Source organism: Carcharodon carcharias, chromosome 2 (genome assembly GCF_017639515.1).
Source record: "Carcharodon carcharias isolate sCarCar2 chromosome 2, sCarCar2.pri, whole genome shotgun sequence".
Lineage (NCBI taxonomy): Eukaryota > Metazoa > Chordata > Chondrichthyes > Lamniformes > Lamnidae > Carcharodon > Carcharodon carcharias.
The window spans coordinates 26,363,441-26,388,033 of NC_054468.1; the positions used below are offsets into that span (position 1 = coordinate 26,363,441).

The 24,593-nt window shown below is 42.0% G+C and overlaps 1 protein-coding gene across 3 annotated transcripts in view; it reads right to left on the reverse strand.

Annotated features, from left to right (window-relative positions):
* Window positions 1-3,647: 3,647 nt before the first annotated feature.
* The window catches only part of atp1b3a (ATPase Na+/K+ transporting subunit beta 3a), a 53,003-nt gene continuing 32,057 nt past the window's right edge, over window positions 3,648-24,593 (reverse strand). For all 3 annotated transcript variants that reach the window (XM_041176552.1, XM_041176558.1, XM_041176565.1), the window contains exons 3-7: window positions 21,004-21,111; window positions 20,727-20,920; window positions 20,588-20,644; window positions 4,874-4,951; window positions 3,648-4,367 (exon numbers count right to left, since the gene is read on the reverse strand). In XM_041176552.1, coding sequence (XP_041032486.1) covers window positions 4,200-4,367; window positions 4,874-4,951; window positions 20,588-20,644; window positions 20,727-20,920; window positions 21,004-21,111 — 605 coding nt within the window. In that variant the 3' untranslated portion in view covers window positions 3,648-4,199. The remainder of the gene's footprint in view (window positions 4,368-4,873; window positions 4,952-20,587; window positions 20,645-20,726; window positions 20,921-21,003; window positions 21,112-24,593) is intronic.

The window sequence follows — 24,593 nt, forward strand, 5'->3', positions numbered from 1 at the left end:
CCACTGCAGCACTATATCATGGTGATCTAGATCTATCACCATTGTGTGAACTAATATTCATTGAACTTAGCAACTTGCGTTGTTCAGTTTTAATGTCACCAAGTATGCCCAAGTAGATGGTGTTGCCATGGGATCCCTTCTAGGCCCAGCACTTGCTAACTTCTTTGTTGGGTTCCATGAGAAATATATCTTCAATGGACTGACACCTAATCTCCTACCCCTCCCATATTTCCGATATGTGGATGATACATTTGCTATATTTAAATCCAGAGCTGCATGTAATCATTTCCTTAATGGGCTCCATCCTGCACTGAAATTCACCTTTGAAAAGGAGCAGGCAAATGAACTCCCTTTCCTTGACATACTAGTTGAGAAATCTGCCAGATTCTCTACCATGGTCTACTGCAAGCCTATTTGCACTGGTCAATATATGAGTTGGGATTCTTACAGTTCCACGTGCTATAAAATTGACCTATTGGCAATCTCGTAAATAGGTCCCAAACCATCTGCTCACTATGCAAGCTTGTTGCTGAAAGAGGGCACATCAAAGACATCATGCAGGATAATGGCTACCCTGATCAGATTGTTTCACGCTGTATATCACGCAAACTCATGAATGGGCCTAAAGCTGTCACTTTCAGCCCTGAAAAGAGCCCAGTCTACCTCAGATTACCCTGGCAGGGCAAGATGTCACAAAAATTTGAGCAACAGATGAAGCTAGCTGTTTCACGCTGCTACCATGCAGTAGCAACACGAGTGGTATTTGCCACCAACATGATGCTGCTGTCAAGCCAAGAAGACATTTTGCCTATCAAACAAAATGAGTAAATTAATTTCAATGCCAGTGTGACGCTAGGTTTGTAGGCCCTATGTCCCAAAGACTGGCAAATCATATCAAATAGCATGTCCTTTCCATTGTTCACAACGGGCAAGGTACAGACTGTACCCAACCACCCTGTGCTTGCAAAACACAAAAGTGTCCAACATTAGATGTGGCTCTGCGATTGGACAACATTTGCTAACATTGGGCTCACAGTGTGGCGCATGTGTGTGTACTGGAAGCTACATATATTAATACCTAGGGATCTGGTTTTTGCAGCCAGAAAGAACATGTACACACATTGTGCCTGTTTCAGCTAAACAAAATATGTGATAGCCATTCGCTGGTTCATTCCTCTGGTCAAGGCAGTGCACTACTGGGCCAAGCTGCTTGGTTTAAATTTCAAACAATGCTTGGAAGTCAGTCACCATCAACTGGTGCATTATCCATGGCAACACTTCCACCAGTATCCACTTGCCAACCAATCAGCACTCTCTTCTCATACAAATTTGTCGTTTTCCCTTGCATTGCATTCTTGTGAATTGTCCTGATGAGCGAAAGATGAAAAGTTTCAAAATGTCTCTTTTTCTACAATACTCAAGATGTCAATATAAAAGATATCAAAAAAGTGATACAAGTGAACAAATGTTCATGTATGCATACTTAAATCAGTTTAAAGTAGGAGAGAAAATGTTATTTAAAAATGTGCAGTAATGATAACAACAAGCTGTGACAAATACATTATTATATCAAATATACATAAACATTGAGGCAGTTCATCATGTTTGAGGGATATGGAAGAGACTACGTTTCAGTTTTACAACATAAGTCTGTTGGTCTTGCATGTGGAGGAACATATTTACACAATAGCACAATGTACTTGAATTATTGGACTGACACCCAAAATTGCTACATCACAGATAAGATTACATTTGGGTGGTGACCTACCCAATTATCATACATTACTTCTTTGTACTAACTGAAAAAATGTTCAATAATGGATTGTTTCAGATTGTTGCTATTGCTTGGTGAACATCACAAATATTTGTATGACGAATGGTCTACCCACAAGTTAATGTGCTAAAAGATTATGAAAAGAAATGTCCAGGTGCGGTCCTGGACTATAAATCTTTTGCTCATCTTCAAAGCAGTACTTTTGAATGAAGATTTGTGAACAGAGATTAGCTAACCTCTGCAATTAGCCTCTTTCCTCCTTTGGCTTGGTGTCAAAATATGTTCAAAAGCATAACTGTGAAGCTCCTTTGGAATGTTTTACTATGCTAAGCTGCTATTATAATACAAATTATTGTTATAAACACAATAAAAAGCATATGGTCATTTCCTAATGAAAGCTAAAGAAAATGTGCAGTTTGTCTCCTCAATAACAATTAGCTGCTGGAACACTGACTAGTTGTTCACTCCTCAACTCCAAGCCGCTTAAGGCACCTCTGCTGTTCTATATGTTATCTTCCATCTGAGCACAAAACAGGATTGATCCAGGGTTATTCTTGATCTGTAGGACTTATCTACTTTCTGGATAACCTTGCTGTGCCCTTGGGAAACTGGAATTTTCAATATAGTAACAGGTTATGCTTTAAACAATTCTTCGTGTAGTTTTAACGCTGATCTGGAAAAGTACGTGGAAAAATGACCTCATGGCAAATGTTACGCTGCCTTTCACAAGGTCTACAAAGATTTCATTTCAGTACAGCACAATTTATAATTGGATTTAAAAATCCTGTGGCAATAGTTCAAAAATGATCTGTTAAAGACCATGATATTGTTGACTGGAAGTCAAAGAAAATGTTGAAAGGTTCCTGGGTTTCAGTCATGACAATTTTGAGGTCACCATCTGTGAGACATTGAAAACCGCTCAAAGGGAGATTATAATTAACTTTTGGGAGAGGGAAAGGAAAACTCGAGAGATAATGCCCTTGAGTTCATTGGTCATATTAAGGCCATGCAGTGAAGCCTTGAGAACCAAAGAGGATGCATAACATTATCCTAATTGAGACAAATAACAAATCTAAACTCAGCAGTCTTAACAAGGACAGTTGGAATTACATGGATATTTTCCCAAGAATCGTGTCAAAGAAAGATATTTTTTCGCTTCTGACCATGGGCAACCTAAAATTACTCAAGAATAAAGGATAATGAAATATGATTTACATTAATACTGGTAAACAAAAATTTTCTGTAAAATGTTTTTGAAACCTTACTTGCAGGAATTTGAATCATACCATGCCTTAAACTGACTAGTAACTTGGTGGCTTTGATTTAAAGTCTAAATCGTAAAAATGTAAGCTGTTGTCAGTAACCTCTTGTTTAGAGGGGAATGTTCACATTATTCAATAAAGTCTTCATTGGTCAAGAACCAGCTAGGGCGCTAAAATATATAATTTCAAGATTTAAAAGGCCAGGGTTATCCAAATTGCCAGCTAATGGCTAGTTAGGAATTCAGATGTGGATAACTGTACTTCTGATTGGTGTGCATGCTGGGCATGTGAACTCTATCTATATTGCTCATTGTACACATGTGTACTTTAACCTTTGTGTTGGTAAAATGAAAAAAGATGCATTGTGTGAATGCTTTGATTGTTGCGAATGCTTAACACGACCTTTTTAGTGAATAGTGGTAAAAGTAAATATACATGAAGTACACTTACATGAACACGTGAGTGCGGCATTTAATGCATATAGCTAAAATTGTGTCACTGTAGCCACATCTGTGGTTCATGACAAAATCAGTTTAGATCACCCGCTGCTTTAAAGGATTCTGCTTATGAGATAAAGCAAAGTTTAAAAACACCAATCCACATCCCAAAAAAAAGTTTAAAATCCAGTTTTATTTTCTCTTTTCTTCATACAGGTTTTAAGGCATCTGCACGAAAGACATAATTCTGCAAAGGTTATAAAATCATTTATGGTCAGCCTGGGGTATCGTTTGATCTCGCTTCCTAAACTTTCCATTCTTCTATTTGAAAGTTAACCTGTGTTAAGTTCATTAAATATGTACACAGCAACAGCACATCAAGCTTTAGACATTCACTTGGGGCAAAAATCACAGCACAAAAAGGACAAAGACCGCCATTATTCAAAGTTATAAGTAGAGCTATTTACAGGTCCCTTATTATGGCATGATGTCTTAATATGTGCGTAAACTGATCCAACAGGGGGTTGGGCTGGGGGCAAGGCAGGCAGCTATGTATTTAGGATTTGTTTTAACACTTGATATCTGGAAGCACAACATGATGCTACCATAAAATGCCATCTAGCTCATACCCCCTTCAAAGTGGTCACACATCTACAATGGCAGGTCCAGCGCATTATAACAAAACAAGACAACAAAGTAGTCATCGTGCAAGCTCTCCCGTTCATGCTAGTCTGTTACGTGAACTCTGAAAGCTACTCGACCTAAGAACCGGTCGCGATCGTCATCATTCTTCAGATTGGCACCGGTTATTTTGCACTCAATCATTAAATCCTTGTTGGTATCATCGGTACCAAGCATTAGTTTTACAGCAACCAGAGGCTGTGAGTAGTTAACCTACAAGGAAGGACAAAAACAGATATCAGGCACTTATACCTTTTAATACCACCTCTTCTAGCTAACATTTTAGCATTTACCACTAGATCAGAGTTGGATATCCCCAACTCCATAAAGCAAGTCATCTAACTGTACAAAGCCAGTAATGATGATTGACATGACAAAACAAACTTTCGCTTGGCAAATTTCACAAACTTGAAACTCATACAACAACGTTGTTAAGTCAGCACTACACGCGTAGGCAGATGGGAACAGGAGTCGGCCATTCATTTAGAGCGTGGCTGATCTGTAACTCAGCTCAATTTACCATCTTTGTTCATATCCCTTGAAACTCTGAGCTAACAAAAATTTATCAATAGCCTTGAAAATTTCAATTGATCCAGCACGCACAGCCTTTATGGGCAGAGATGAAAAATCAGATGATTGCATTCATATAGACCATATAATAAAAACAATGTCAAACACATGAGCCAAGAAATGTAGCATTAAAATTAAAACAAACTTACATGGGCTTTTTTGCCATAATATGGATAGTACATTTTATCAAATGATCCAAAGTATTTTACATCCACTGGCGATTCCTTCTGTACAAAGACAAGCAAAAGTTTACAATCCTTCATATTACAGTTTGATACTATTACCTAACTGATCAGAGGTTTTGGAAGACATAGAAAGTACATGTTAATTTTTTTGAAAAAGCAAACTATAGATTTAGTAACAGATCCATCATTTTGCGCAATGATTAAAATCGCAAATTGAAGACAGAGGCAGTGTCGTAGTTAAGTGAATTCATGTAATATGCTGCACCCAGAATTAGAATGATGAATGAATCCCCAATGAGTTAACCAGTTTTGGCTGGCCAGACAGACTGGGAGGAAAAACAAAACCAAACATCAAGTAATATCTATTAGTCCTTAATGATCAATCGCAAATAAAAAGTCAAAAACCAAAAAGCCACAATTTCACTGCATGAGCTATGCTTCCACAATTAGAACTAAATCTAATACACATTATGAGATTATCTCTCACTGGATTTCTACAGGGGTATAATTCGAGAAGGGGAAAGAATTTAAAGGTACTCTACAATCACCTTATTACTCAATGCTAACCATAAGTACTCTACATCACTACTTTTAAAATCCTAAATTTAAGGTTCCTTATTGTAAAGTATATAAAATGAATACACTAATTAATGCACATTTTAGCAAAAGTAATGTCACAACTCTGAAATTGATTATTTTTTCGTTCAAATGCATGTGTTCATATTTACCAACAATACTGGAAATTTCTGTATTGCTAAGCAGAAGACTTGTGGTTTTTCAAATGAAAGTGTCATAACACAAGCTAGTTTATAAACATCAGGGTTCTAAAATCCAGAGTAGAAATGCAGCAAAGGCAGATTTAAAGGTGATGCATCTTAAATTGATGACTTCTAGGGGGGAGTTTTCAGCATATTGGGTGGGCTGTGTGAAAGCAGGCACAGACTCAGTTGCCGCCCACGATCGGCTCTGCGCCACCATTTTACGCGGCAGAACAATTAAGGCCTGCCCAGTGTGAATCGTGCCTCCCGAGGACAGCGGGTGGTGGAGGCAGCGGCAGGACTCCGATGGCTGCCGGGTCCAATGGCGACCCGGTGGCCTGTTTAAAAGCCGCGCAGGCAGCCTTCCAAAGGCTGGCAATGATGGCGCAAAGAAGGGTTCCCGACAGCACTCTCGGAGATCAGGCCAGACAGGAGGGCAGGTCAGCGGGACACTGTGCCCCTAGATTCTCGGATGAGTGCCTCACTGCCCTCGAGGAGGTGGCAGCACGGCATGAAATCATCGTGCCAAGGGACAGGAGGAGGAAGCCCTCCCACATGATGAAACGCGCCTGGGAGGAGGTGGCAGAAAAGGTCAGCGCACACACGATGTGGTGCGACGCACCTGGGTACAGTGCCGCAAGCGGTTCAACAACCTCTTGCGGTCAGTAAGGGTGAGTACCGTGTTGGCCTGGTTCACTTAGCACAGCACTTAGGTTGACCCCCTTGGCACCCCCCGCAACTCTGAATGTAGTTACTGCATTGAATCATTCACAGCATTTGGCCATCGCTGGGTGGGCCAGCATTTATTGCCCATGCCTAGTTGACCCTGAGAGGGTGGTGCTGAGCTGGATTCTGTATCCGCTGCATGTGGTACACTTACACCCACAGTGCTGTGTTGGGGGTGTACCTAGGTGAGTGCTGGAACGCTGAAACATTTCAAAGTCAGGATGCTGACTGACTGGCAGGGGAACTTCCAGGTGTTGGGGCAGCCATCCATCTGCTGCCCTTGGCGTTCAAGGTGGTAGTGCTTCCTTGCTTTAAAAGGTTATGGAGTGTGAGTGGCAAATGTGATGGAGGCAGCATCTGGGCAAGGGGGTCAGCCCTGGCTGCTTGGTGTGAGCGTGGGGCTGCTCCAGGGCCACGATTCACTGGAGCCCTGCAATGTTTCACTCAGGTGGCAGAGTTGCAATGGCAATCCAGGTACAGGGTGGACTAATCAAGGTTCCTCTCTCCTTTTCAGGAGAAGACTGCACACAATAACACAGAGCGGATGTGGACTGGCGGAGGCCAGGCACAATTACTCATTCTCACGATATGAACAGGAGGCTCTCGAGCTGCAGAGGCGCCACGCACTCAGGTCTACCAGCAGTGGTGAGGTTTGGGTGCCAGTGGGAGGTGAGAGTGCCGTGCGCTGAGGTCATAATGTCTGTCTTTGCAACCATTCCACTGTTGACTGTTTATTAAATTCAGCATCCAACTTGGGTTTCCCATTGATTATGGAAGGAGGAGCACATCCTGATCTGGGGGCCAGGCATGCACATTAACAGTGTCACGACTTCAACTAATCAAGTGTCCCTGTTCTTCCTCTCAGCCTCACCGGAGCACGCCTGGACCGAGGAGGCAGAGGGCCCACCGCTAACACCTGAGGGGCCTGAAGGGATATATGCACCAGCGTCACATCATCTCAGCCAGGCAGGCATCAGCGCAGATACTAGCACCTCGGTGGGGAGAAGATCGTCGGCTAGTGTCCCGGGGCACAGTGGTGAGGGCACTTCACACTCGCTTGAGGTGAAGACGGAGACAATGAGTATCCATGGCGCCGGCAGTTGGAGGACTGCAAGGGACCAGGAACATGCTCAGTCGGTGGCTGATGATGTGCCTCTGGAGTCGTCCAAGGCAGCAGATGCTGGAAGTCCAGCAGAGTCTGCAGGAGGACCTGGCGGAGATACATGAAGGAATGCATGGCATGGTCTCTGTGATGGAGGAGTCTATGTGGAGCACCAGCAATGCACTGACCATCATGGCCAAGCGCCATGTTTCCTCCATAGGGAAAGTGGCGACTCTCATGAAGAGGCTCCTCCAGGAGAACAATCAGGGCTTCCTGGGGATGCACTCGGACCTACAAGCCCTCACAGTGACATTGACCTCAGCTGGTCAGTGTCAGTGTGGGAGATGGATTGGGCACCCAGTATCCCAGCTAGGTGTCCATCCATCAATGGTGAGCAGGGAGGTCTGAAGCGACCTCAAGTTGGCGCACAAGCTACTTGTCGTCTCTCAGGGTGCTGCAGATGCGGGGAGCAGCTCCTCCACCCCCCTGCCAGTGATCAAGGGATCCGATGAGGTTGCGGCGACTAAGGAGATGTCAGCTGTGCCATTGGCTGCTCCCTCCCAGACAGGGCCATCACAGGCTCCACAGGCCAGAGGACGCCCGCCAAGATCATGAAGGCCAACAGGATAGCAGAGTGAGCGGGCTGTCTCTAATGTCAGTGCCAGCGAGGAGGGGAGCACCTAGACGTGGCAGCCGAAAACATAAGCATAAGGCACCTTAGGCACACCATGGGCTTCTCAATGGTAGTTTTCTGTTGCCCCGGTATTAGCTGCTTATTAATCAGTGCGCAGCTCAACACCTCTGAATGAACTTTCTTTTCTGTTTTGTTTTAGGAAATCATTAAATGTTTTAGTTCTGAACAAGCCTCTGGGTTCTTCATTAGTTCTGCAGGTGGACAGGAACCCATGATGTTATCAGTGATTTGTTTGTCATTGAGCTTTATTGACAAGGCACATAGTTAATGTTCCTGACCAGGCAGATGTTGCTCTCAGGTATCGAGTATGGAGCCTGAAGCCCTGGCATGTGCTGGAGGTCCATCTGTGGTGTGCTAGCTGAAGGATCGTTGGATCAAAGCCTCCCGGGTGTCCCTGCCTCCCTGGAGGTTGCCCAGGTCAGTGTCTATCCCCTCAGCATTCTCCTGAGCATTCTCATCCTCGGACTCGCTACTGGAGTCATCGTGTGTAGCCAGAGCATCTGCGTCTACATCATCTCCCTCCACTGCGTCCTCCCTTTCCAGCGCCAGATTTTGGAGCATCATGCAACCACTATCAGCGACACATGATCTGGGGGGTATTGCAGTGCGCCCCCTGAACGGTCCAAGCATCGGAAGCATATCTTGAGAAGACAGATGGTTCTCTGTACCACAGCCCTTGTGGAGGTGTGGCTACTATTATACCACTGCGCAGCTTCTGTTCTTGGATGGTGGAGAGGCGTCTTGAGCCACCTTCTGAGGGGATAGCCCTTGTCACCCAGCAGCCATCCATCAAGCTGGGCTGGAGCACTGAAGAGCTCCGGCACCTGAGAGTGTCTCAGTACGTAAGCAAGATGGGAGCTGTCTGGGTACCTTGCAGAAAGTTGCAGTATCAGCATCCTGTGATCACACACTATCTGCAATCATGGAGTGGAAGCTCTTCTTGTTGACAAAGGCTTCCAGCTCACCCAGTGGCACCTTGATGGCCACGTGTGCAGTTGATTGCACCCTGGACGGGGGGGACCCAGCAATCGCTGCAAAGCTTCTGGCTCGCTCCGCCTGGCTGGCCTCGTCCCAGCGGTAGTGAATAAAAGTCAATGCGCGCCGGAACAGAGCATCTGTCACTAGCTTGACAACTGTGGACAGCTGACTGGGAGACTCCGCAAAGATCACCCACCGATCCCTGGAAAGAGCCGGAGGCACGGAAGTTGAGGGCAGCTGCAACATTCAACGCCACTGGCATGGGGTGTCCACCCACACATTTGGAGCTGATCTCGGGGCCTATCATCTGACAGATGGAGGTCACTGACTCCCTTGAGAGATGGAGCCTCCTTCGGCACTGCACCTTGGGCATACTGAGGTAGCTGCTTCGCCACCTGTAAACCCTGGCAACAGGATAGTGACATCCTTGGGCCCCAACTATTTACAATCGATGTTAATGACTTGGATTCAGGGATAGAAGGTACTATAGCTAAATTTGCAGACACCAAAATAGGTGGGAAAGTAAGTTGCAATGAAGAAATAAGAAATTTACAAATGGATATGGACAGGCTAGGTGAATGAGCCAAAATTTGGAGATGGAGTTTAACGTGGATAAGTGTGAGGTTATCCATTTTGGTTGGAAGAATAAAAAGACAACTTATTATTTAAATGGAGAGAAACTTCAGAATGCTTCAGTGCAGAGGGATCTGAATTCAGTGCTTGAATCGCTGAAAGCAAGTATGCAGGTACAGCAGGTAATAAGGAAGGCAAATGGAATTTTGGCATTTAATGCTAAAGGAATAGAGTATAAAAATAGGGAAGTGTTGTTGCAACAAGGCATTGGTGAGACCGCACCTGGAGTACTGTGCACAGTTTTAGTCCCCTTACTTGAGGAAGGATGTAGTTGCACTGGAGGCGGTTCAGAGGAGGTTCACTAGATTGATTCCAGAGATGCAGGGCTTGTCTTATGAGGAGAGATTGAGCAGTTTAGGCCTTTACTCACTAGAGTTTAGAAGGATGAGAGGAGATCTAATTGAGGTATATAAGATGCTAAAGGGGATAGACAAAGTAGACGTGGAGTGGATGTTTCCCCTTCTGGGGCATTCTAGAATGAGAGGCCATAGTTTTAGGCTAAGGGCTGGTAGTTTTAAATCAGAGATGAGGAGGAATTACTTTTCTCAAAGGATCGTGAATCTGTGGAATTCACTACCTCAGAGTGCAGTGGATGCCGGGACGCTGAATAAATTTAAGGAGGTGATAGACAGATTTTTAATTAGTAACGGGTTGAAAGGTTATGGGGAGAGTGCGGGAAATTGGAGTTGAGGCTGAAATGGGATCAGCCATGATCGCAATGAATGGTGGAGCAGGTTCGAGGGGCTGAATTGCCTACGCATGCTCCTAGTCCTTATGTTCGTTAAGTTCTTATGTTCTGTGGCTCCTTCCGCCTTACACTTCCTGTTGGCCCTGTGTCCCTTGTGCCTGCGCCTGTCCTCCCATAGGTGGCTCCCCTGGAGGCTGAATATGGACTCCTGGCCTCCTCCGTCTTTCTGGCCCTCTCTTCCTCCTCAGAGGAGGTGCCTCCAGTGGAGAGCACAACTCCAATTCCCAGGGTAAGGGAAGGCTGCCTGAAACCTGCAAGGCCCCAAGAATGATGTTTATCCTGAGTCCAGACCTGAAGCCTGTTATTCCTGTACAAGCAGCTCTGAAGAGATTTGATGTTCTCCTGTTCACGCAAGCAAGTAGCAGTAAGTTTAAGAAGTAAATGACTAACAAATAGCACTCGCGAGCCCACTCAACCTTCTTACCCTGCCCGTGGACGAGGTTTTTAAAAAATGTGGCCTACCCGTCTGCCCATTGTACCCATGTGACACTCTGAAGATCGCACGGACTCCGAAAAATTTCGGTATGTTAATACCTCAAGGGCCTTAAGTGGCCCGTTAATTAATAGCGGGCACGCATCGGACTTCATGGCATGCCCACCCACCGAAATATCGCAATGGCATGCAGTGACATTGGGACGCATGCCAGATGTCACCGTGCATCATTTTACGCGTCGGCTCGTTGGGCACACCAATGTCAAAATTCTGGCCCTGATTTTGAATGACAAAATCCAAAACCATTTGAGCAAACGTTAATCTGAATCCGAGCACACAAGCAACATTTTTGTCCGTGGAGTGCACAGATTTAGGCACCAACCTTTACACTTTACAGAAGATTGTAAAGGGCAACATTTAGCACAACCTTGTAAACAACAACCTTTTCCACATTTCCCATGCAACACTGCTTAAAACAGGTTAGCCAGATAGAAATTCATCGGCTGCTATCCTTAGTTTTTTTTTTTAAAATGTCAAATTTATGTTCTGACTTAGTTTTCTCCTGAACCTCATCCAATTCCTAATCTAAATGGTTTGGTAAAGCAACTAATTTTAGTAGGGCTGCAAGCATTTAAACTTACAATTAAAAATTTTAATCCTGTGATTTTGTTTCTAATCACATACTTAATTGATGCAATTACTGCACCCATCCCTTTCAAGTTTATTATTAATGCTATTATCATCCAAAATTGAATCCAGCATAAAAACTTATTTCTATTTTCCCATTCATGGACTCATACAAAGCTTTTGCACTTTAAACATAGCTCAGTGTGTATATGCTCACATGTCAGAACCAGCTGATCATGTGACCATGATTTCATTGAAGTTAGCACATGGATGGAAGAGCCCTGACTAGACTCTGGAGGACCTCAGAAAGCTTAACTCTTATGCTGATTTTTGACAGTAAACAAGACAGCTCAGAACAGCAGGTGACGAATGTAACTGTCAGCATGATACACTGATGGTTGTTTTGTATCAATTAATGCTTCCCTCTGACAATACTGTTGAGACTGAGAGTTTATCACTTTTGGTAACAGAGTATTAATTCATGGCACCACAATGAGTTAAAAGTCAATTTTGTTGGTATTGAAACTACTGTGTGCAAATGGATTGTGCATTTGTATGGTCGGAATCTTTAGAAGTCCTTCAACTGGCATGATGCACCATTACACGCTACAATAGTGTGCTAAGGATTGGGTCTGAACCGTGATTTCACTGCCCCCACCCTACCACCCCCCTGACTCCCACCCTCCCAAAACTACCTGAGTTTGAAAACTCAATTATGAAATTAGAGAAGAGCCAAGACAGGGCTAAGTGTCCCCTCCACAGCGAGTAATGTAAAGTGAAAGCCCGTAATTTCAGTGAGCAGCTCAGAATGGTACAAGTAACCGGGGGAAAGGAAAATTAAAATAACTTAGAAAAGCCGAGCTTCCACTTTTGTACAAAAACCCTATGTGTAACCACTGTGCTTAATGCACTTTAAAAAATCATCAGAAGAGTGAATGCATTCATCACAGAAGTTAACTACAATTAATTTCTAGCCTTTACAGTTCCTTAACCAATTGTACCAGGTACTGTGGACTATTTTTAAGAAGACTGCCTTATCTCATGAGCCTGGAATGTCGTGTATGGGAATACTTGTAGCACAAGATACTTTGGAAAGCACATACTGTACAATTAAAACTAAACCTTGAGGAACAGGAAAGGGCATCAGTCCCAAATTACTTTTTTGTTTGCTGGATATAAATCCCAATAATCTTCCTTCTTAACATACTCCTCTTTCAAAAATAGATGTAGTTTGTTCTTAGACCCAGTTTTAGTTGGTTTAATTGCATTGTAGTTCATTCCAGAACTACCATTTGTCTAATACACATTTTGTTTCTCTTAACTTCCCAATTTTTAAACTCTTGTCTCCTGGTATTGGAACATTTTAATATTGTGAATGACATTTTTCTCTGCACATGTTTATCCATCCCCTTCATGATCCTGAAAACTTCAATTAGGTCACTTTCAAAGTCTAATTTCCAAGAAAAGGTCATATTTCTTTGACATTTCCACAAGAAACTCCTATTCTGCATAATCTTCATTGCTCATCTCTTTACTATTCCAAGGGTAACAATTTTCTTCTTCAGATTAGGTAGCCACATCATCCAGGTGCAAATAACCAACACCTATTAATCTAATTATGGAGGGACATACAATTATATTACTATATTGCAATTCTTTACCTCACCCCTGGTTCTTCAGTAGAGAATGCTGTCAAAAGCTCTTGAAAATAGTAGTATATAAAATAAACTGCATTATCCTTCAAAAAAATATGACCAGTTTTTCTCCCCTGATACCCAATGGGCCCCTTAAAAATCAATGCAGGTTTTTCCCAGTAAACTTAAAGATTTTTCCATTAACTCCTTAATGATGAATGATGCTGAACACTTGGCAATCTTCAGGAACCTCTTCTAAATTTAGTGAACTTAATCACCAGAAATCTCCCGACTACTTGTCCACCCATTAGTGCATTCTCTAGTAGTCTTATCTGAAGCCAAATGGGGGAAACGTTTGCCTCTTGTATTGTATCAATGCCTCTAGGTTCCAAAAGCCAGATTGGCTGATCAAGCACTTTTTTTTAGGAGCTTTAGTAGGGAGGAAAATACCTATATTGCAGAAATCAACCAAGGTTGAAAACAGACAAGAAGATAAGATAAGGTAAATAAAAGTAAAGCAAGTTTTGCCATTGCCTAAATGCAGACTACAGTGCTGGAATGCTTTGCTGCCTTAAGGTTATGTTCTCACTTCTCTGCTGCCTTAATGCACCATTAACCATTTCCTCCTCCTCAAAAAAATCTGATCTCCACATTCTACAGCACTGCCTGCTCCTGGTTTATCCTATCTACGCAAGGCCGCTAATGGCTTTTCATTATGTACCTCTAGTGCAACATCTGCGGTTCCTTATATACAAGATACAGCCCCAACCCTTCTCAATTTTGCCATCAACAATATCTGGAAAGTTGTATGGCAGTGGCACCCAGTTCAATCCATAGGCTGTGAGCCTATTGGTACTCTCACTAAATGCCTACCCAAAGAGACCCGAATGAGCCAGAACTCCAACTAGCCAAATCCATACAAGCCAAAGCTTTTTGGCTCCCTACGCACTTATGGGATTCCCCAAAGCTCATGATAATAGGCCTCGTGACTTTGCTCTCTTCAAACATAAAAATCTTCAAAGGGAAGGCAGTAGCATAATGGTATTGTCACTGGTTATGCTGGAGACCAGTGTAATGCTTTGGGGACCCAGGTTCAAATCCCATCATGGAAGATGGTACAATTTGGAATTAAAAGATGATGATGACCATTGCTGATTGTTGTAAAAACCCATCTGGCTCACTAATGTTTCTCTAGTCCCCTTTGAACATGGGCCTAGCTAATGACAACCACATCCAATGAATTAAAAAAAATACTACAACTAATCCAGCCTTCATTCTTGTCCACATCCCTAATACCTCCATCCTTACCAAGTTTCAGCGGCTCCCTCTGCCCCAGATAGCTGAATAAGCTTCTTGTCCTGTGCTCCACAATCTCCTCTACATAACACACTCTCCACCTATCCAACACAGGCCTACTTGTTTGTCATTTCCTCTATTCCACCATCAACAGCTGCCTCTGGAATGTCCTCATCTCATCCACCTCATTCCTTCAAACATCTCTAAAGGCCCTTTATCTTTTTCGCTCTCTTCTCCCCGCACTCCCACTGTCCACAGCTCTGTAAACTATTTCAAAAACTCTCCAAGTGAGTGCAAGGAAACAGGAATCAGTGTTGAGGGAAGGTAAAGAGTTATGGAGTTATGTTCATAATTCAAGCAAAATCTTAATGTGGAACATTTGACTGCATTTGCTAACCTCAGTAATTTCAATGTTACAGCAAACAATAACAACAGTGCATAAAGAAAATAAAAACATTCCGAAGTACTTTGTTTTCTAAGCTGAATATTGATCCACATTTGTTGAAGCTTCCAAAAAAGTTAATATTTTCACTGAATTTTATGTATACGGTGCTTGCATCTTACCAAAAATTATTACGAGATTGCAAGTTCGCAGCATGTGTAAAATAAAATGAATATGAAAACAGAAAAAATAGAACAATGATTCAACGCTACATCCAGTAAATATAAATAACTAAAATTCTAGTTCCCAAATATGAGCAATTTTACTACTCAAAGTTTGTCAAGTCTAGTTTACAAGATCAAAGAATGCACAAGATTGCAGGAACCAACTGACTCTTAATGAGCATAAATATGTTGGGGTTATAAAAGGAGAGAGTTTGAGTATGTGCCTTCAGTGAAGCATCTTCAATGATGCACCTTACTAACCATCAGCGCATATTGGAAAATCACAAATATGCAAGAACATGGAAAGTCCAACACTCTCCAAACTACATTCGGCCATTTGAAATACCATTCCATTAACAATACATCATAAGACAACAAAAAATAAGAGCAGAAGTAGGCCATTCGGCCCCTCGAGCCTGCCCTGCTATTCGATAAGATCACGGCTGATCTGATCTTAGTCTTAATTCCACTTTCCTGCCTCTCCCCTATAACCCTTGACTCCCTTGTCAATCCAAAATCTGTGCAACACACTTTTGAATATATTCAATGACTCAGCCTCCACTGCTCGCTGGGGAAGAGAATTCCAAAGTCTTATGACCCTGACACTCACAAACCAAGGTTTACAGCAAGCACTTGAAAACTCCTCATCTCCATCTTAACTTGGAGACCCCTTATTTTTAAGCTGTGCCAGGACCTCTGGTAACTGACTGTTTCAAAGGGTGTTAAAAAAGGTGAGCAGAAACGAAAAGCTAAGCTGGTCCAGAAGCGGGCCCAGAGAAAACAGAAGCCAGCGAATCATGCACATCCTCAGCCCACTGTCTTCCTCTGCAGCAAATGCAGGACAAACTACCATGTCAGACTGAGGCTCCTGAGCCACACCAGGTGACAGTGGCCCAAACTTTGCAGTTGTAACAATGGTGAAACAGTCAGCATTTGCCTTCATTACAACAGTGAAACTGACAGCAACTTATGTGCACCACAAATTCTCAGTTAAACGGAGGAATCCAGAAGTTGCTGTCAGTGGTTCCTTTCTCCTCCACAAGGTGCATTAATGAAGTCCCTTCAGACGGCAATCTTTAGAAAACACTTGAACAGGTGTAATCTTCCCTTTTCACACTGTAAAAAACACCCAAAAAAGGTACACTGTTGAATGATATGTAGTTGGGTTTTTAATGGTATAAAAGACTCCCTGGCCCTGAAAAACTAATTTTATATATGTGGAGTGTCAAATTCATACATTATTTTGGGTAAAAAACCCAGAGCTTTTTAATATAAAATTTTAAAACATTTGATGGTTTCTATCTTATCCCCTCATGTATGTTCCAATCATTTATTTCACTCTGTAAAATTTATAAAAAGTGGAGGATAATCAGTGCATTTTATTCCCTGGGTTGCTGTCAGTGAGAATTCTTCAATGTGACTGGCCGCTTCGCCTGCTTGAGGACGACACTTTTGCAGGATGGCTATAGATTTCCTTATATTGGTGCCAGAATCATACTACCATCAGGAAAGGTGAAATCCATGAGACAGAAATCATTAGATCTTTGTGGGCCACTTTAAGGTCATTGGTGAAAACATCGTCACTTTGCCACTGACCGCAAAATCTGAGCTTTAATATAATAAACTTGTTATCATAAAACAGTGTATTCCCCAATATATCATGAGCATTGCCACTGGAGATCTGCCAGTTTCAATAGCAAGACTTGGTACTGCATCATCCCAAGACCTTGCCTAACCAAGGAAGCCATAACCTGACTCAGCAGAAAGACCAAACCAAACAAACCAAGCTGACATTCTGAATATATTAATTCAGCTTCCTTACATTGTTTGGCTTAATAACTTCCAACCAATTCCACGATTTAAAACAATGAACAGTGATGCAAAGCGGATGGGCAACGATTAATTCTCACCCTCACACTAATTTTAAAAGAGGATATATTGATGGTGGCAAGGAATTAAAGAATGGTGTTAGGAATTTTCTTGTTGGGGGTGCATGAAGCAAGAAATGTACCCAAAGTCATGTTGTCAATTACATCCTTGAGCATTGTGACTACCACCTAGCACATTGTCCTTCCTTGATTTGGCTCAATAAACCATTCTCCAGCCATAGTTTGTTGTGATCCATCTTTGCACTTGGCTCTGGGGACAATATGATAGCCAGGAGTCAATCTTCCTGATCCTCTCTGCTTTGTCAGGTGATTTTGGATGAGCTAGAACTTCTTCCGATCGAGCACGGGGAAAACAATCCATTTTAATGTGCTCCCACCCAAAGACCGTGGGGTAGAAAGATCTTGCACTGCACCAGTTTATTGTGCATAAAAGCTGGGCGCAAAGCATTCCGATTTAGCAGTAAGATAGCCTGCATCAAGCCTCCACAGGCTCCCACAGCAAATTTGGTGAGCCCATTTTAGATGCGTTTCAGATGAATGCTTAAACCAAATGTTACATCCATTGAATATGTAAATTAAGGGCCCAACGCCTGTTAAAAGGACCCCTTTGACAAATTGGTCATTTCATGAACCCACAAGATTCTTCATCGGAAGATTAAGTTTTTGAAATTTACTTTTTACAATAACACCAGGTGTTCTCCTGTGATTCCATGAGTTGCAATCACCCACTATTATGTTCCCCATACCCCAATAGCCCACTCCAAACCCGTTCCAAGGGACACCACTAGTGACGCAGGACTAATATCGTCATGGTACAAGCTGCCTGTGGTAGCACATGTGCCAGCATTTCATCAAGTATGCAGATGAGACCCAAAGACAAATTTCTATTGATCCTCAGAATTTTGTTTCAGGCTCATGCTGTACAGTTTAAGCCCAAAAACAGGTCCAGACTGAAAGCAGAAGCATTTACAAATGTTGCATTGAATGCTGACCTTAGTCAGAGTTGAGGCATTCTGCAACATTATGGAATGAGTTCCTTCAGACACAGTGGATTCTCTCGTTGTAAATGCAGAGGCTTGTCCAACAGCACAAACTCCACTTACAAACCAAGGTTTATAGCAAGTACTTGGAAACTCCTTCCCAGGATACCTTTATACCACACTTTCAACTAAATAGATAACACCAGTAACTTTCAGCCTTAACCTGGGGCACTCTCTGCCCGACTCTAACCCATAGAAAATCTACACACTTGCACAGGGTTAAAATTGCAGCCCTTATCTATCTGACTAAGACCATGATCTTGTTTAGTTTATTGACAAGACCTCTCCTACAACTTCCAGGACTGAAAAGGTCAAGAGCAGTCACACTGTGAGGAGACCATCAGAGGGCCATTAAGATAATGAGTTTTCACCCAGAAAATGGTGGGGGTTTTGAACTCACTGTCTAGAGTGAGATAGAAGTAGAGGCAGAAAACCCTCATCACACTAAAAAATACTTAGATAGGCCACCCAGCAACCCCTTTAGGGTTAGCTAGCAGCCTACCAGGGGATAGGAGGTCCTGCATTGTCAAATACTCTGCGCTCAATCGAGGGACCAGCCAACGAGAAGGGATGCGGTTTGGGTCCTAAATCGCAGGGAAGGCCCAACGCTGACCAGTTAAGTGCCTGAGAGGCACTTTGCTAGGTTGGGCCACCCCATGGAAGTGATGCAGGTTTCACAACAGTTCTTCAACCAGTGGGCAGGGCACGCATCAGGAACAATAAATTCCTCCCATTAACTCCGTTTCTCTCTTCACAAGTGCTGCCTGACCCACTGAGTATTTCCAGCATTTTCTGTTTTTATTATTGGATGGCAACTTAGTTGAGTACTTTCCCACCTGGAGGGAAACAGGTAGAAAAGACACCTTAGGCTGTTAACTTCTATTGATCATCCCTCAAATACAACAATAGCTGAATCACACATAAGCAATGGCCGAGAATGATATAAGGTATTTTTGTTGGGGTAGGAGCTGAAGCAGGAGAAGAAAGAAAACTATACAGTCAACCCATGTGGGAAAAAAAATCGTTTGTATTTGGAAAACTAGACACCATTTCATTTATTCAATAGTGAGACAGAATTTTCCGAAGCAATTGATCTCTCATGGTATTAATTATTGAAAGTGGGTGGGAGGAGGGTTTATCTCTCCCCTTGTCTCCCACTTTAATTCTTTGCACTTATTAGTTTTCCACTGTCTGTCATTTGCAGATGGCTCATTGAATTGTCATCTCCAGTGCAATAAGCATTTCTCACTCCTTATGCAAGCCACTTTTTCATTCTCTCCCCTTTCCTGTACATCTCTTACTTTAATTGCCTCTCATATGCTGACTTTCATTATAGGAGGTCTTAACTGATCTTTCTCGGCTTTCTGATACCTTATTTGCTTCTGCACCTCTCCGCTTTCCTTTAACTCTCACCTGTCATGGAGACCTGGAGGCAGACTCGGAGCTCCAACTCTTTGGAACCGCAGAAAGGATCTCGACCCTTTGGTACTGGAACCTGAGGCATATCATGCGGGCGATGAGTCGGCAGCTCAGGGGCGGAGAATGGGAGCTGGTAATTAGGAATCAAGCTTGGGCTCAAAGAGGATTTGGGAAGCTGGGACTCAACTACACAGCAATAGTTTGACCAGGAGTACAGGGACTGATAACTGCATAAGCAACATTGCAATAATGGTCAAATAGTTAGGATGGATTGAAGCAGATCTGCAGGGTACAATGCACGACTATAGAAAAGAAAAACCTTTATATATGAATACTGAATAGATATTTTATTCCATTAATATAAACACGCAAAATTATAACACCCAATTATAATTGTATAAATAACTAGGAGTTCAGTTTATAATTATATCTGGTGGATGAAAGATGTCTTAATAGATTGTTATACAAAACAACCAATTTAATTTTAAAATCATACAATGATTTTGGAACACACACCATTTCAGAACTGAGGGGAAGACTGCAGTACTAAGGCTACATCTGATCTTGGAGAGTGCAGAGACTGAACAGTCTTTAGCTTGTGGTCATGCTAGAAGGAGAAAGGAGTTTTGGGGTCAGGGAGATCAGAAAGATGGATGATACAGTAAAAAATGAATGCTAAAAATTGGGAAATGAGCTTAAAAACATATAATGGAAAGTATAGGTAGGGGAGCAAAGTACTTTGCAAAAATATAACATTTCCTCTTGATCTCACTGCTATCTTGCTTGGACCGTGATGTGGTGTCACTTGATTAATTTTGGTGAACTAGTGTTGTTAACACAGGTGAAGCTTAGAAGTTTAAGATCTGGAAGTTCCTTTCCTGAATTTATCTATTAAAAGATGAAATGGTTCATCTAGATTATGACTGGGGTGGGGGGCAGGGGGGTGTAAGGCAGGGTGTTGCCTAGGAGAGAGAATCACCACCTGCCTCTCTACAACGTTTATCGCTGCATTTAACTGAGTCCTAAAAAAATCGACAAGTGAAGATTTTTTTATTCAAAAAAGAATCCAACACAGGAAAATGGTTTATAACTAACCTTGGATGTACAGTTTACTATAGGATTGCTTCCTGCACCTGCCTCTAATCCAATTATCTAGAAAAAAAATGGAAGATTTAGTTCTGAAGTCAGCTATTTAAGAATATTTTCAAACAGATATTTCTTAAGGAATACTCACTCTATTCATTTTAACAAGGACACATGGCTTTCCCTCATCATAGCCAAAACTGCTATTGTTTGCTCCAGAGCAGTCCCCAAGCATTGTCCGGTTAAACTGACATGCCTTTTTCATCAATATACTTTCAGGCTGTTTGAGGTACTCTCCAGGGTGACAGAGAATATTTTTTCGTGCTTGTATCAAGTCATCGTAAGCTATTTTAAAAAAAAGTATTCCAACAAGAATGAATTAAGCACACAAGGAATGCTAGAAAATATTCAAATTGATCAATACTTACGTTTTAGAAAACCATCAAGAGCAGTCACATATTTTTCATAAGACTTAGCATCAGATTTGTTAAATACAATTTCCAGGGAAGATCCTACTTTTGGTCTAATCATAAGACCTACAAATAAAACAAATTGCAATTAGTATATCTAACTGTCAATTAAAGAATGTTAAAAATGTTTTAAATATCCAGGTACATTCCTTTCTTCCATTCTAGACAAATTTTTGACCCATACTGTATCAAAAATCCTTAAGGTTTAGCCAAGAAGAGGATTCGCTGACCCAGGTTTTGCAGTAGGAATGACAGCAAAATTGTCAGCTTTTATCATCATTACCTTAAAAACCAACAGCAACTTCTGTAGTCCGTACATGCACAGCTAAATGTGCTAAAGTTAATGTCAGTGATTCCACACTTCCCCCATAGGGTGCATTGTTAACATTACCCCAACCACCATCACCCCTAGCATGCATTCAGATAGAAAATCCACTGAAATAATGAAAACTTGCAATTTTATGTTATTAGTTTTGCTGTACAAACCCTTGAAAGTTACACTTTGTTGAATGGGTTTTTTAAAAGGCATACTAAGATATAATTACTGCTGAACACCTACAATGGCCCTCAAAAACTAACTATATTTGTGAAATGTCAATTCCTACATTATGATTTTTTTTTTTTAAATCACATTTTTTTTAAGTTTCTAATATTTCAATTTTCACCTTAACCCCATGGGTAGATCACAATTATTTATGTCACTCCATAAAATTTTTAATTAAATGTGAAAAATTCAATGCAATCTTCTTCATGTTTTGCTTTCTATGTGCATAATTCAATGTGATTGGCTGTTTACCCTATATGATGTCCTCACTGTTGCTGAGTGCCTGGAGATCCTACTGACTTGACGCCCGATTTGAACTGATATCGAGAAAGGGAAAATCCATCCCACAGAGATCATTAGATCATGGTGAACAGCTTTCATTGAGGTTGGTGGTGAGTGCCATCGTGTTGCTGCTGACTGCAAAACACTATCATTGTCTGCTACATTCATGGACAAAACCTGCTATGTAAACTCACTGCAATGTGCACATTTTGCAAAAAATGTGAATCAATATGATGAAAATTATTATTTCACACTCTCAAATCAGGTCACCTTACCCACAGCCTGCCACCTGACCAGGCATTGTCAATCTTTCTCTTCAACAAAATATTGGACAGCATCAGAGTCTAGCTAAAAGTTCGAAAACATTGCAATGCACTTTTGGAGCATACATGGCCACTCAGCTACTGACAAGTAATAATTATCACATGAATTATGAGATGTAAAACAGTTGAGAGTGCTCTAGAAATTATATATAGATATATGGCTGCATATTAATTACACTAAAACAAAAGTAAGCCAAAAGTCTTATCTAAGGTCAGAATTAGAGGGGCTGCAATCAATGTTTCTTCTAAGCTGTGCAATTGTGCAGCAACCTGAAATTTCCTGCACAGACACACACAAGTCGACTCCTTTAAGATATGTGCATGGTAATTAAAGGACCCCTGCACCACAACAAAAAGGGTACTCTGGTTGTCAGAACAGAGCTTTTCATTTGAAGTCTGTGTGTTAAAAAATGGCAAAGGCTATAAACAGTATGCAATTAACATTCATTTATCATTTCATTAACTCAAAGTTAAATCGGGAAATGTACCACAGATGTATGAACATTGTAGTCGAGGAATTAAAATTTATTGGGAACATTATGAAAATCAAACTGAAGACTGGTACCATCTATATGAAAACGCCGATGCAAATCAACCATATGGCATCTCCTCTCAACAGTGAAACTTTGAGAATACATAAAACCTCGGCACACCAATTTACAGAGGCAGGTGAAAACAAGACTAAGCTGGAACATGAATGAGATCCAAGGCCGCTGAAAAGTCCTATCCTCAATCCAGATTAAGAATAGTCCAATGAATTAGATTTGCTGATTCTGCATGCTAACACACATGTCAAAGTTGCAATTTTAAAGGCAAACAGCTTCAGTTTACAAGAAAGTATGGGCTTAAATTCTTAACAGTTTATTTAGAACTAAACTTAAGTCTAGGCTACTTAGAGCCATGAAGGGTTGTGCATCTTCTCATGCAGAGAACCAGGACTTTGTCTCACTTGTCAGAGGATTGGCTGAAATAGAAGCAACATGGACTCTCTACAAAGATGAAAATTTATGCCACATTGCTCCCATACAGCTTGAAGCAGCTTTCCTGACATCAGTGGATAAAGTACTTCAAATGGCGTTATTCACTTTTAATATGAACATTTCCCTGAAGGATAATCAAGCTCACACTGACTCCTGGAATTGTATTCTGACTGCATTTCTCAGAGTCATCCTGTCAAATCACTCATGCTCAAAACATCTGACCTTCTACCAAGGACTAGGCACATTATGCCAATATCCAGGACTAGCCAATCTAAGTATACATCAAATGCTTCTTGCATGCAGCAAAGCTGCTACTGTGACCACCAACAAGAAGCAGTTGGTGAAGAGACTATGTGAACATCAGATCATATGACTAGCTAATATGAAGGCCAAATGGATAATGTCTTAAACTTCTCCTTATGCAGGGATTCAAGATAGACAGAATGCCATACACTTTTCAGGACTACAAAATAATGGTATAGAACTCCAATTTTCTTGGTCGAGTGATAGCTCCCATCAATAACAGCTTGTGTACAGAACATTGTTCACAAACCTATGGACAAAGCCAAGAATTTGGGAGATGGTCCTTAAAGTGGAAAGCAAAGAACTTTCTCATGGACCTCCAAACCTATGACCTTGACCACATAAAACAGTGATGACAGCAGATGCATGGGAACATCACCCTGAAGTTCTCCTCCAAGTCACAAACCCCCTCCTCACTTGAAACTATATCATTGTTCCCTCACGGTCACCAGTTCAAAATCTCGGAGCTCCCTACCTAACAGCACTTTGGGTGTACCTACACCCGATTAACTTCAGCGGTTCAAGGAGGCAGCTTGCCTCTACTTTTTCAAGCTCAGGGATTAAATGCTGGCCTTCCCAGCATTGCTCAAATCCCACAAATGAATGAATTTTTAAAAAAAGTCTCCATCATCTATGCCTCCAGAGAAACAACGGTCCAATCACAACAGAAGTCAGTTACATAAAAACATAAGAAATGGAAGCTAGAGGAGGTCAAAACAGCATCTTCAGCCTGCCCCTCCCCCATCCAGTAAGATCATGGCTGATCTTCAACTGTAACACCACTTTTCCCACCTGAGCCCCACAGCCATCCCATACTTCAGAACTCTATCCACCCAGTCTTGAATATTCTCAACAACCGACCATCCTCGGGGGTGAGGATTCCAAAGATTCACAACGTTCTGAGTGAAGAAATTTCTCATTTCAGTCCTAAATGATCGTCGCCTTATCCGGAGACTGTGCCCCCTAGTTTTAGACTGTCCAGCTATCAGAAACAGCTACTCAGAACTTTATGGGCAGAATTTTCACTCAGCGCATGGGCCCGCCCGACATGCTCGAGCGTGAAATAGCGCGTGATGGTGTCGGGTGAGCGTCCCGACCACATCGCACACTCGCGCG